Source organism: Xiphophorus maculatus, chromosome 6, assembly GCF_002775205.1.
Source record: "Xiphophorus maculatus strain JP 163 A chromosome 6, X_maculatus-5.0-male, whole genome shotgun sequence".
Taxonomy (NCBI): Eukaryota; Metazoa; Chordata; class Actinopteri; order Cyprinodontiformes; family Poeciliidae; genus Xiphophorus; species Xiphophorus maculatus.
Window position 1 is genome coordinate 9,223,503 of NC_036448.1, and position 13,028 is coordinate 9,236,530.

General features: G+C 38.3%; 1 protein-coding gene across 6 annotated transcripts in view; it reads right to left on the reverse strand.

Moving 5' to 3' along the window:
* Positions 1-13,028, reverse strand: part of astn1 (astrotactin 1) — a 342,853-nt gene that overhangs the window by 37,833 nt on the left and 291,992 nt on the right. For all 6 annotated transcript variants that reach the window (XM_023335801.1, XM_014476012.2, XM_023335800.1 and 3 more), the window contains 2 exons: positions 12,450-12,583; positions 11,793-11,944 (listed from right to left, as the gene is read on the reverse strand). In XM_023335801.1, coding sequence (XP_023191569.1) covers positions 11,793-11,944; positions 12,450-12,583 — 286 coding nt within the window. The remainder of the gene's footprint in view (positions 1-11,792; positions 11,945-12,449; positions 12,584-13,028) is intronic.

Genomic DNA, 13,028 nt, shown 5'->3' on the forward strand with positions numbered 1-13,028 from the left:
TCAAGTTTTTACCATGATAAACATCTGTCATGGAAACAATACTGAACATAATTGTGGTTGTTTTAGACAATTAAGATGCTATCTCTGTTTTGCAACAGAATTGCAATTTTAGCACCAGAGTGATTATATCCTTTGCTCTCTGCATAAACTATACACAGTTCTCCTAATCAGAAACTGGGTTATATAAAATAAAAGTCCTCCTGGAAGCTAAACTGATTTGGCAATTTTGTTAACAACACAGTAATAAAACAATGTTGTCTCTTTAGCTAATGAAATAAATAAGTAGCTACCTCTTATTACCAGATGCTTACATCAGAGGAAAGCATCTTAAGAAGAACATGCTTGTGTATAAAAAAAACATTATACTGTAAAATCTCTGCATTCTCTGGCTGCCCACGACTTCTAGTCCCTACATGAACTAGAAATATTTGCCTGGGAGCAGCGGCACACAGGATTTTCAACAAGCAATGCCCGCTGTAGAGAAGGGATCTGTCAGCCATCTGCTTAGGTTTTTACCGTGAGGTTTGGGAGTCCGGTTACTTGGAATCTCTACATGAAGCTCAATAAGATGAATGAATCCAAGAAAAAAATAAAATAAAATCACAATCTGTGACCAACTTTATAGGTCAGTGCACCGTTTTTCTTTTCTAAGCCAAAGATGTCACACTGACACGGAAATAGCCACACGCGGGCCAATGGTCGACGAGGGCCAGCGGTAAACAGTAGAATGATGGCTTCCTGGGATCAAGCTAGTGGGGATGAGAACTGGAGGAATTAACTGAGGAAAACACAAGGATTTATATAGAGACAGACATGCAGTGAACTGTTGTGATGACGGGCAGCAAACGTACATGTATTAGCCACAACATAAGACAACTGGTTTGCTTACTGAGGTGCTGATTTGTTCATTTATATTTGTCTTAAGATGAAGGGCGATTTTGTTATCGACTGCAGGCATGGGATGGACCAATGAAATTTCAGGAAGCAATGGTAAAGGTATGCTTTAGCTGTTTGGTTGGCTAAAACATGATTTATGTTTAAAACAAACTGCTGAGAAACAATTAAGTTAAAATGATGAAAATCATCAACCTGCCCTGGTCAATGGGAAAACCTGTCGTATTGGTGTCTCATCCTGAAATCAACTCCATTTCAAAACATAATACACACAGTGCACATTTCACATTCAACTTAGGGTTGTTCCCTAAAAATACAAAGGTCAAATGCACAAAGCTGTTATAGGTGCTACATGTTTGCTAAGAGTTTTTGGCGCCTCAAATTCTGAAAATAGACGCAGAAGCAGTGTACTTAGCTTTAACAAGTAAACAGTGTCTTTTGGTGCCAACACAGTTTGACAACCTGTAGTTCTGTAAATTTAAATAAGCCAAAGCAAACACAGGCCAAGTCTTTAGCTAAAATGTATTTGTGTGCTAAAATGATAAGTTTCCAAAAAGCTGGTGCTAATTTTAAAATAAGGGAGGACTAAGGAAAACAGCAGCCTGTTGGGTTGTTGAGTTTACAAAAAAATAGATCAGGGATGTTGCTCTTTTTGTTTGTTACATATTTAAACAAATCATGTAAAGCGTGTTTAATAACTGTGTTGCTTTAAAAAAAATTCCATACACAGAATATAATAAGAGCATAAAAAGCAACTTGTAATAAAAATCAAAGACAAGGCAGTTCTTTTTTTATCCTGATATTATTATACAAGTAATTACATTTACAGCATACTTTTACAGGCTGTAAATAATGATTTAATAGTCTGAGCCATGTTTAACAGCAATCCAAGCATTTCATATTTTATTAAATAGTTAAAGGAATGTAGCAATCCGCTGTATTCATTTGAACAAACTACTACATTATTGTTTTATTGAGATGTCAAGAAGGTTCTGAGGAATATGCTGTAAGGTCATGACCTAGACATCCTTGCAAAAGTAAATATAGGAGTAAATTCAAAAACTCTCTCCTGTATATCTGGTCTGCTTCATAAATCCAGTGCAGAAATAAAACTAAGAGTGACGGCAAAACTGTTGCAAAAACGCAAGTAAGATTACACTGCTTCACAAATCACCAAAACGAAAATCTATCCATATTTTAAATAGAGTTAACTGGTTCACTGCTTTGCTTCTGTTTGCCTCGGTGTTACTGAGAAAACCTGTTTGTGGTAAGTGTGGCAAGTTCAGCTATTCAAGTTATTTGATTATGATGTTTTGGTGTTGGTCAAAAACTAAAGCGCAATCCTACAGTTAACCTCTAAACTTTACCTTCCAAAAGAAATTTAGGGTCGTAAGAGAAGAATCACATTTGAGTACCCAAAATAAACAGACCATAGACTGTTGTTGCTTTCGCTGATCTCCAAAAATTTCAATTATAAGTGACCATTACCGTGTTTATTTCTTGAGCCGCATGGACATGAGCGTAGGGACTTTTGATCTCCAAAGTAAAGTAAGAACGGCTGTGAAAGGTGAAGCAGTGGCAGCTCATTAGACCCGTCTGCTACGACGAGGAACGCGGTTCGAGCTGGGCCAACAGAGCTGTCTGTGTATAGATAAGAGAGCGGGATATAAACAGGTGGGGAACATGTTTATTGACAGGATTTAGAGTACCACTGACCCCTGAGCAAACCTTGCCCTCATTTGGCAATGAAAGCACTTCCGTCGCTGGACGGCATCCAGCTCAGGGGGATGTTTGCTTTCACTGGCCGAGCTCAGTGGTGCCCGGACTTAAAGCAGACTTCCAACTCTCGATGGGTCCACACATCTGCTGGGGACCCTGCATATTCGTGAGGGAATGTCTGCGCTTTCGCTATGATCTCACCTTGTGTGCCTGAAGCTTGTTAAGGGAGGAATTACTGCGCAAACAAGCTGTTGTCGGCTCCAGACCCAGCAGAGTTCTGGACTCTGTGATGTTCAGCTGTATCTGTGCAGGCTTACCGAACGTTACTTAACCTCAGACAAGAGGCGAATATACAAAATGCAACTGTGCAGCTGTCAACAAGGATAAGCCCTGCATGGAAACACCGCAGCTCTCAGGATGTTTTGTCTGAAACATCTGCTTTTGATGAGGCTTCAGAGAAAGTGAAGAGATATTTGCTCTTTTATTCATTTATTTACTTTTTTTTTGCTTCCATCATTGGTGATTGCTGATGTCTCATTCCCATAAGTGGAGGCTTGAATTTGACTGACCTTCTGGAAATTAAATTTATACAAAAGTTTATGGATTACCAGGACAAAAACATGATTTTTCAAAATCGAGGAAGATCAAACATTTTCCAGGAGTCATGGCAGCAGAAACAAATAATTCATTCTGCACAATGAAACAATATCCTTGCTTTGTCATAAAGCCAATTGTGTTTTTCCCAGTGCTGATGTGTAACATGGTAATAAGCCCTTAATTTAGATATTCATAGATTTATTTTATTTACTCAAAAGAATATTGGAAGTTTTTCTGTCTGACAGACAGTCTGTTTTCTCCCTTCATTCCTAATATGTCTTTAGTAGGATACATATTTACTCATTGTTGTTTATTTTTAGACACAAACACCAGTGAACTATCTATTCTTAGGCTTTAAATAAGGAACCTGCAAAAACAACTCAAATTCTAAGAAAAGAAACAAATGTGATTGGGATGTATTAATTGAAGGACAGATAAGTTAAGTTAAATGAATGGATCTGGACTACTATGTAAGTTGCCCATTGTTATATGGGTATTTCTTCAGAATCTGGAATAAAATAAAAAAAACTGCAACTTTCCGGAGGATGAAGGGCCAGACTTAAGGATTGTTTCTGCTTGGAGATTATGATGAGGTTGCAGAGAAACAGCGTTTGTTTGTCAATGTTCTTGTTCAGGAGGGAGACGTGTGGGGAACACAATTTGGATGTTTTTGTGCAGAAGAGAAAGCGTTGGTTTAAACTAACAGAGACAGAGCAGAATGGGTATGTGTAAAGTGGGTGTACACATGGTTTAAATGCTTTGTGGTGCAACAACACTTAAACTCCTCAGCGAAATCTGCAGCAACGTCACAATCAGCCACTTCAAGAACAATGAGTTGTAACAGCACCAAAAATCCAGATGCGAGTATGACATCAAAAACCATTCATCTAAAAGAAGTAAGAATGAAGTCAAATGGATTACCTGAGAGAGTGACAGTTACCAGATTCCCACATAAAACTAATTTCTAGACTTTCGCCATCTCAAACTCCTAGAGTTGTGAATTGTGGCAAAAAGGAGAACATATGATGGGTAGATGTATGTATGTATGAATTAATATAGTGCTGCATTTTACTGAGCTGTAAAGCCTTCCAGCATATCTATCCATCTTTTTTCTTACACCCTTATCCCATTGGGGTTGGGACAGGTGTTGGTGCCCGTCTCCGGCTGTCAATGGGCGAGAGGTACAGGGGTACAGGGCAACACAGAGACAGACAGGACAAACAACCTGTCAACAGCACCCCCCTTCCCCCACACACACACCTAAGGAGAATTTAGATAATCAAATTCATCTGACAGTCATGTTTTTGGACTGTGGGAGGAAGCCGGAGTATCTGGCGAGAACCCACCATTGCTTAAATTTGTATTATGATGATCTTAATTTAAAAAAACAAGAGGATCACAAATGGCATGTTTCACTATTCCGAATCACTAATATTTATCTGAACACCTTCAATATGAGGAGAAGCCTCATACACATTTCAAGGTCAGTAATAATTCAAACTTTTTAAAATTATTTTAACAAAATTCTAAAACATCAAAAGACTACATAACACTGATCTCAGAAATTGCTTAACTTTTTCCTCTAGGTATTCCAGCATTAAAATTCAAAGCTGATCACATTCACCAGAGGGAAGCTGGCGAGTGATTGTTAAACAGAAGTCCATCTATTCCCGCTGATGGATTTTCTCTGTCACCTATCTTCATTGGGGATTCCATTTAATCTGTATCAGCGCACCGCACAGCTACAACAATGCCTGTTAAAGCATCATTAAAGACGACAGAGAGATACCACGATGCATCAATCATAGTTCTTACTCTTTCACGCTGCAAAACTCACCGTAAGTATAGCCTCTACTCTGAAAACGGAGGTTTCTAATAGCATGAGAGCTCCTAACGAGCGCTATGTACAGCAGCTTCAAGTAGACACGACTATATGTGTGCAAGCTGGGTGTATACATCATCCATTTGGTATCTGGTTTGACCGCTGATTCACCTTACCTAGATCTTTTTTAGAAAAATAGACAGCTGAGGAAGACAAGTATACAAAAAAGGTAAGAAAGAAGGTTTTTCCTTCTGTCAAGGAACCTTAAAAGAAGAGAGGCACAGTTAAATAAAAATGAGTCGGTTTAAAACTAGATAACTTGCTTGAGGTAAGAACATCAGGTTGAGAAAAGCAGTGGAATAGAAAGGTAGAAATACGAGGGAAGGCGAAAGAGGATTATCTGCAAAGAACTGAGCGCTGGCTCATGCAAAACCGATTTTGTTAGATGACAGAAAACAGCTGAAATGAAAACTGTTGCGTGCGGCGGGCTTTGCAAGTCTTTCCATCTCTTTTGAACGCTGTTCCTGTCTCTCGGTCTCCTTCTTGTCTTTACTGTTGCTTAATACACCATACACACCCAGCCATCTTCGCCAGAGCGCGCCGTACAATTACAATTAATCATTAGCAAAAGAATAAAAAAAATAAATCAATGTATAAATAAAAAGTTGTCGTAAAGTTTTCTGCTGTACATTTATTTTTGTTTGCTATCCGGTTTGAAAATAGAGCTGAGCCACGCAAACCAGATGTGGACAGCTTTCGCTCAGCGCAATTAGACCTGCGCTGTGCAATTTCACACATCACAGACTCCAAATGGCAGTGAGAGGGAGCTGTTAAAAGTTTTGACAACCTCAACACCCCGAAGCTATGGAATGTTATTTTGTTAAACTGTGTAATTCTCCAAGCCTGTGCATTATATGCCTGTCTATTGGGTGTGAAGGAGGGGGTGATTGGTTTCAAATGGTTTAGGGAGTGTAACTTTTCTCATGAGATTAGATGCATCTTCTCTAGAAGAGGAAAGCGTTTGGACACTGAGCAGCAAAATGAACGAGCCGATCTTTAAGCCTTGTTTGCACCAACTCAAATCGTTTCCCTCTCTTCGATTTTGGACAGCACTTTTCATTAAGGTATAACAACGTATTGACGGACAGAAAACAGAACTGAAACAACTTAAGGATCTTCGATTTTAAATGAGCCACACTGCCGAATGTATCTTCAAAATAAAGATCTAGGGAGCCAGAAACGGGGAAGAAGTAAATCGCTGCAGACCAAAAAGTAGGACTTTAAAGGTACGTTCCTGTTCAGAACGTACTTTGAGACAATGAGCTACATGCACATAGAAATTTCTATAAAAAGAATGCTTAAACAGCGTAAAGGGCTTTAAGAGTCAGCTGTTTTAGCTCCGTCATGCTTTCCTTGAAGTTACGTTAAGAACTCACCAAACATGTCAAGTTTGATAAAATGCATCACCAACAAAAAAAAATTCCAAGCAATGGTTCAACAAGCGGTTTGCTTGTAAATTTCCTCTGATAGTTAAGATGCTAGAATGCCAATGTTCAGGGTGAGTTATAGCTAGAAAGTCATTTAAAATTGTTCCTGTTCCTAACAGGACAGCTGAATTATTTTTTTTAGCAGGATGGCAGATTTGGAATCTGGCATATTTAACCAATACACAAACAAGTCTAAAGTAGAAAAGCTCAATTGCACTTACATGAGTATTTATTTGGTATGTTATATGTTGTGTAAAGTATGAAAATAAAACATTATTAGAAGAGAATGTTCTACAGAAGGTACAGAACGCATAAACTACGAGCCATTCAGGATAAAGTTTATCTCATTGACTTCTCGGTTTAGGCAGTGGTAGTGGTTGTATGCACTTTTTAAGTTTTCAATGGAGAAAGCTCTGATCCTGAGGATTGCAGACCCAGTTAACTTAGTGAGGACATATGCAATGTGCTTTAGGAACACAGCATAGCAGTCAGATGAGCATCATGACTTGGAGCTGACTTGCATAAAAAAGTACTACAGTTTGTTTTTTCGTCCTGTTGAAATTATAGATCCCATGAGTAACAGCTGGGGACATTTATAGCAGAAACTGTCCACACACTAATAATGCACTGATGCACTTTTGTTCTTTAACCAGCACCCCAACACTGCCCCTGACTTTTGTGGATAGTGGTCCAGGAGTCAACATCCTTCCATTTGAATAGCATAACATGCTGTGGTGCTGGTTGATCACCCAACATCTAAAGGAATATACTACTTCACCAATCCCATCCAGACAAAAGGAATGGAAATTTAGTTTTTTGTTTTTCACAGAGATGGCAAAATCTTCTTAGGTGCTTAGGGGACATCATATATTTGTATATGATGGAAACATTTCGGGGCGATAGTAATAGTGTTTTTACCCAAGTCACTTAACTAAATTTTTCTAAGGATTTCACATGAATCTTTGATGCTTTCAGAGAACAGAGAAGAAATTATATTACGTAATTTGAATGTATCCTAAAAATTAATTTATGTCTTTGTTTTGTTGGCTCTACTGGCCTTTATTTGAGAGTGGTCAGACAGGAAAGTGGGTAATGAGAGAGAGGGGAGACATGAGGCAAAGGTCATCAGGCCGGGAATTGAACCTGTGATGGCCGTGCCGAGGACTAAAGCCTCCATATGTGGGTTGTGCTCTACCCCCGTGCCACCACAGCACCCCTTTATGTTTTTGTTTTTTTCCTGTTATTAGGTAATCACAGTCATTGATTTTGGACTAAAGATGTAACTTCAATGTGTTAATCAGCAAAATGGTTTACATTTTAATGCTAAGGGAGCTGAAGTTAGGTAGACCAGCCCATGATTGGCTGAATGGAAAATATTCTTTGACTTTTTCTGTACTCACTCTTGAGAATCGTTTTTGTTTTGTTTTGTTTTTATTATCTGAAAGCCACCAAGTTCACCTTTGCAGTCATTTGTAAAACATTCTGCAGGCTAGACATTTAGAGGTCAAACATTCATGATCTGTAGAACACATTAACATTGGTCAATGCAAATCATTTTGCACACAAAATACTCTTTATGGCCCAGAAAGGATTGCTCTTAACTTGAATTGAACATTATATCAGGGAACAACAGCTTGAACCTACACCATCTGCTGCTTTCATCTCAGTGTTTATCATTCAGACAACAGAGATTAGAGGATGGGGGGGAAAGAAAAACATTTCTATTATCAGGGAACCAAACGCAGAGTAATAGTGAGCTGACAGACAATTTATTCAAAGGGCACAAAAAAAATCAGTTCCAAACTAAAGGTCTTATTTGCATTTAAAATGATATTTCATACTTACTCATCAAAACACCCCTCCCTCTGCTCTTTTGGATTCAGTGGCCCTCTAGAACTCATAACAAATCGCTTAGATGACAAATGTTTTAGTGTTTCTGGGCTTTCCTTCTATATGCATGAATTTACAAAGCAAAGGAATGAAAAGAAAGCTGATTTTCTAAAAGTAAAAATTAATTACACGATAGCAAAGAGAGCAGCAATTCAACTCGGCTGGCTATGTCAATATGTTTTTGTTTATTTTTAAATGTCTGGTTGTGCACAACTAGGGCATAAATTGCTGGTATATAATAAACGTCAGAGCATTTCTTTCATTAGAAATATATTTTGAAACTCATTTTCTGTAAAGAATTTCTGTAAAAAAAAGCTTTGCTGGCCAAACAAGGAGAGTAAAAATATCCTGACAACACTTTTTGTTTTGCTGTATTAACACTCCTTCACATCGAGAGGAGCCAGTTGAGGTGGCTTGGGCATCTGGTCAGGATGCCTCCTGGACGCCTCCCTGGTGAGGTGTTCCGGGCACGTCCCACCGGGAGGAGGCCCCGGGGAAGACCCAGGACACGCTGGAGAGACTATGTCTCTCGGCTGGCCTGGGAACGCCTCGGGATTCCCCCGGAAGAGCTGGAAGAAGTGGCCGGGGAGAGGGAAGTCTGGGCCTCCCTTCTGAAGCTGCTACCCCCGCGACCCGATCTCGGATAAGCGGAAGAAGATGGATGGATGGATGGAACACTGTTCACCACACTGGCTTCAATCTACATTTTTGATTACCATTTGAAAGGCTAATCCTTATCAATAATGACATTAGATTGATAGGGCAATATATTGTGTAAAATGATTGGATAACCTCTACATATTTATGTACAACTTGATTCTAAGGACCATCACCCCATCCAATTTAGCATTAGAGGTTCCAATAATGTCACAAATAAAAAAATGCAACAAAAAGGAAAATTAAATTTGATGCAGCATATGTGCTTGTGATTCGCACATATGCTGCCAAATTTCAATTTTATATTAATACAGATTTATATATCGAGATATCCGACGTAAATTCTTTGTACTTAAAAAAACTAGTGTCATGCTTTTTCTTTTCTTGCCATGTTTGTTGACGTGTCTGCAAATGTGAGACTAAACACCAAGAAACAAAACATATGTGCAAAATACCAGGTCCGATTGCTTGTGATTCGCACGAGTTTTGTATATTGTGTGTCCATCATGATGTAGGGTTTAAATTGTCTGTTATGTACTTGCACACAATGAGCTAATTTTCCTGTTATGCCTATTTTGTTCCTTACTCCCAAGTGGTTAAAGTTTTATTAGCTTAAATGATAAGAAAATAAGTAAGAACATCTGCATGGAGTGTCAAGGGAATTGTAATGTCATTCAACTTTTGATAGCAGAATTTCTTAAAGTCCAAAGACAATATGTTGCAGTGTGCCTTAGTGGGAAATCAAATTATGTTTTGTTACAGTTTTAGATGTGTAGAAAGGAGAAGATGGAACTGTATTTACCTTGTTTATCCTGAATATTTTAAAATCTAGAAGAGATTGTGCTATGGGCTTTTAAGTGCAAATATGTTGAATTAATCAAATATTGCCTTAATTATTAATAATACAAATATGTCAATGTGACATGAGAATTTTTTTTTATTGTTTTAAGTTTTCATCACAAAGGAAGTAGAGATCCTTGGAACCTTAACTGCTAAACCGTTCCTTTATTTTCTTAGGTTTTTGTCTAATACAGCATGCGATTTTCCTTTCTCTGCATTCTGAAGCAGCATTATTGATTAATAATCCTCACTGTTCTGACACGTACAGTTTATTCTCTCATTACGCTACAACAAACTCTGGTACTCAAGGGGAACTGCAGCACTGTGCATTATGGATAGGATCATTACGGCTAAAATAAACTGTCCCTGTTTTGCCAGTTTCTGCTCATTTAGGGCCAGCCAAGTATCTCTGCTCTCTGTCATGGGTAGTTACACACCCTGCTGCTGGTTCACTGGCTAGCCATACAGCTTCCTGTTTTCAGTGAAAACACGAGGGGGAAAAAAACCCTCAATAGTTAAATCCATATAAATGAGCAAGAAAGTACATGTACCCCATTAAAAGAGAAATTTGGATTGTTTTTATAGTAATAATCAGAACACATTTGTTTCAAATTAGGTGGAATTTCATTGTTGGTCACAGATCTGTTATGTTGCCATTCCTCAAACCGTCCAAAAAGAATAAAACAAGAAAAAAATCAAGATAATTCCTCCAGACACTAACAGCAAATATATACAAAAAATAAACGTGCAAACAGCTTTCAAAAAATGTTACAAAGTTGAACTCCTGTACTTACAGTATGTTATTTTTTTTATTATTATTGATGTACACCATCTTGTGGCAGCCTTAAAAATAACAATCTAAAACAAGGCCTAAAGCAGAGATCTATAACCCGTCACTCTTTAGCCACTCGAAAATGAAATAATTGAGAAATGAGAAACATTTGAAAAGACAGAAAGAGAGCGGAGGTTAGTTTTAGCATGTGTGTATATATATACAGTACAGACCAAAAGTTTGGACACACCTTCTAATTAAAATGGGTTTTCTTTATTTTCATGACTATTTATAAGGCAAGAAATCCCACTTATTAACCTGACAGGGCACACCTATGAAGTGAAAACCATTCCAGGTGACGACCTCTTGAAGCTCATCAAGAAAATGCAGAGTGTGTGCAAAGCAGTAATCACAGCAAAAGGTTGCTACTTTGAAGAAACTAGAATATAAGGGCTATTTTCAGTTGTTTTACACTTTTTTGTTTAGTGCACATTTCCAGATGTGTTATTCATAGTTTTGATGCCTTCAGTGTGAATCTACAATGTCAATAGTCATGAAAATAAAGGAAACTCATTGAATTAAAAGGTGTGTCCAAACTTTTGGTCTGTATTATATATATATATATATATATATATATATATATATATATATATATATATATATATATATATATATATATATATATATATATATACATACGATATATATATATATAATATTTATTATCGACATAAGTGAAGATGTATAAACATATCCATCTTTTCATTAAAGCGTATTTATTCAATGAAAACAAAGTTATCCACGTTAAAAAGTAACTTTTAATTTTGAATTCAATTTTCTGTCAAAACACTTGGGCAGCAGGGGTTGATAAAAAGGTTGGCTTTGTAGGTTTTGCGGCTCTAGATGGATTTTATTTTGTAGGAGTAAGAATAAAAATGGATTATTGTATTGAAAAACTTGCGGACCCCTGTGCTAAAGCGAATAATGGTGCGATTTCTACTGGATTTCATGATTTGTGTCCCATAAATAACTCACTGCATCCATGGAAATATCAATATACCTCACAATCAATCCACTGGTGAGTTTTATTTATGGCCATTCTAATGCGACGTACCTGTCTCAAGTTTAGAGTGGTCCGTCCTCTCTGTCACCTTCTCCTGGCTGATGAGGTAATCAACGATGCGTACCCCGATTGGTGGCTCTGTGTGGTTCCACTCCATGATGACCAATGAGCTGCTGGGCTCATAGGTGTAAGACAGCTTCAGCCTGGTGACAGAGGGACAAACACGGAAAACGGGCGCCGCCGTGAAGCATCCTGTCAACATGGCGACCTTTAACCATAGCCGACAGCTAACATCATCCTTCCTGATTCACACACCTACGAGCTAAATAAAAACACAATCATAAACACTGCTGTCGAAGAAGAAAGTCAGGGATTTTTCTCCCAACGTCTGATTCGCGCTAGAGTTGATGTTCGGCATTACTGTACGAAGCACCAAGAATTTTGTATACACAGGTTGCCCTGGCAGCCAATCAATATACACCAGTTTGTTTAATTGAAAAGCACACCCTGAGCGGACAGGAGGAATAAACCATTGATCGCTGTAATGGTTGGCTGCAATTAAATATTGAGTATCCACAGAAGCTGATGGCACATTGCTCGAGTCCACGCTGGAAGGAGATTGATTTCTGCTGGTAAAATGACAGATGGCATTTCTCACATCCCTTCCGAATGGGTTGAACTGAGGTAAGGTAATGTTATTTCACTAACATGGGTTGAGGAAGCGGGGCGCAGGTGGGCAGTCCATCTGTGCCAAACGCGCTGGAATCACATCGACACCAGTCATCAATAACGTCGCCTTTGCCTGAGCACCACAGCATGCTCATCATTGCGTCCTGGAGAGCCTACAAGGACGAAAAGCCCAGGATTAGTAGCGAGGCAAACACAGCTTTAACTACTTTGTGTTGGTCGATCACAAGAAAATGAATTTAGGTTTTCGGTTGCAATGTGAAAATGTACGAATACCTTTGTGAGGCAATCCAAACGGAGATAAGCAACAACTTGTTTGGAGTCAAACGTTTACTTGTGTTGAAAAAAGCATAGCAGGTGATTTGCAGGAGCAAATTTGAAGCACAGTTGCACTTACTAAAAATCATGTGTAAATATGTGAGTAATTTAAGAACAAATGACACCTTTTCTTATAAATTGTGCTATCGTGGGCAGTAAAAGGAAAAAAAAAACATATAGAAATATTCAATCAAATTGGAGCTGTTGTGTTTTGTCTTGGTGAGTGTCTACACCAATAATTTCGGATGTTTCCATCAATAGCAGCTCTGTCTGTCCGACTGA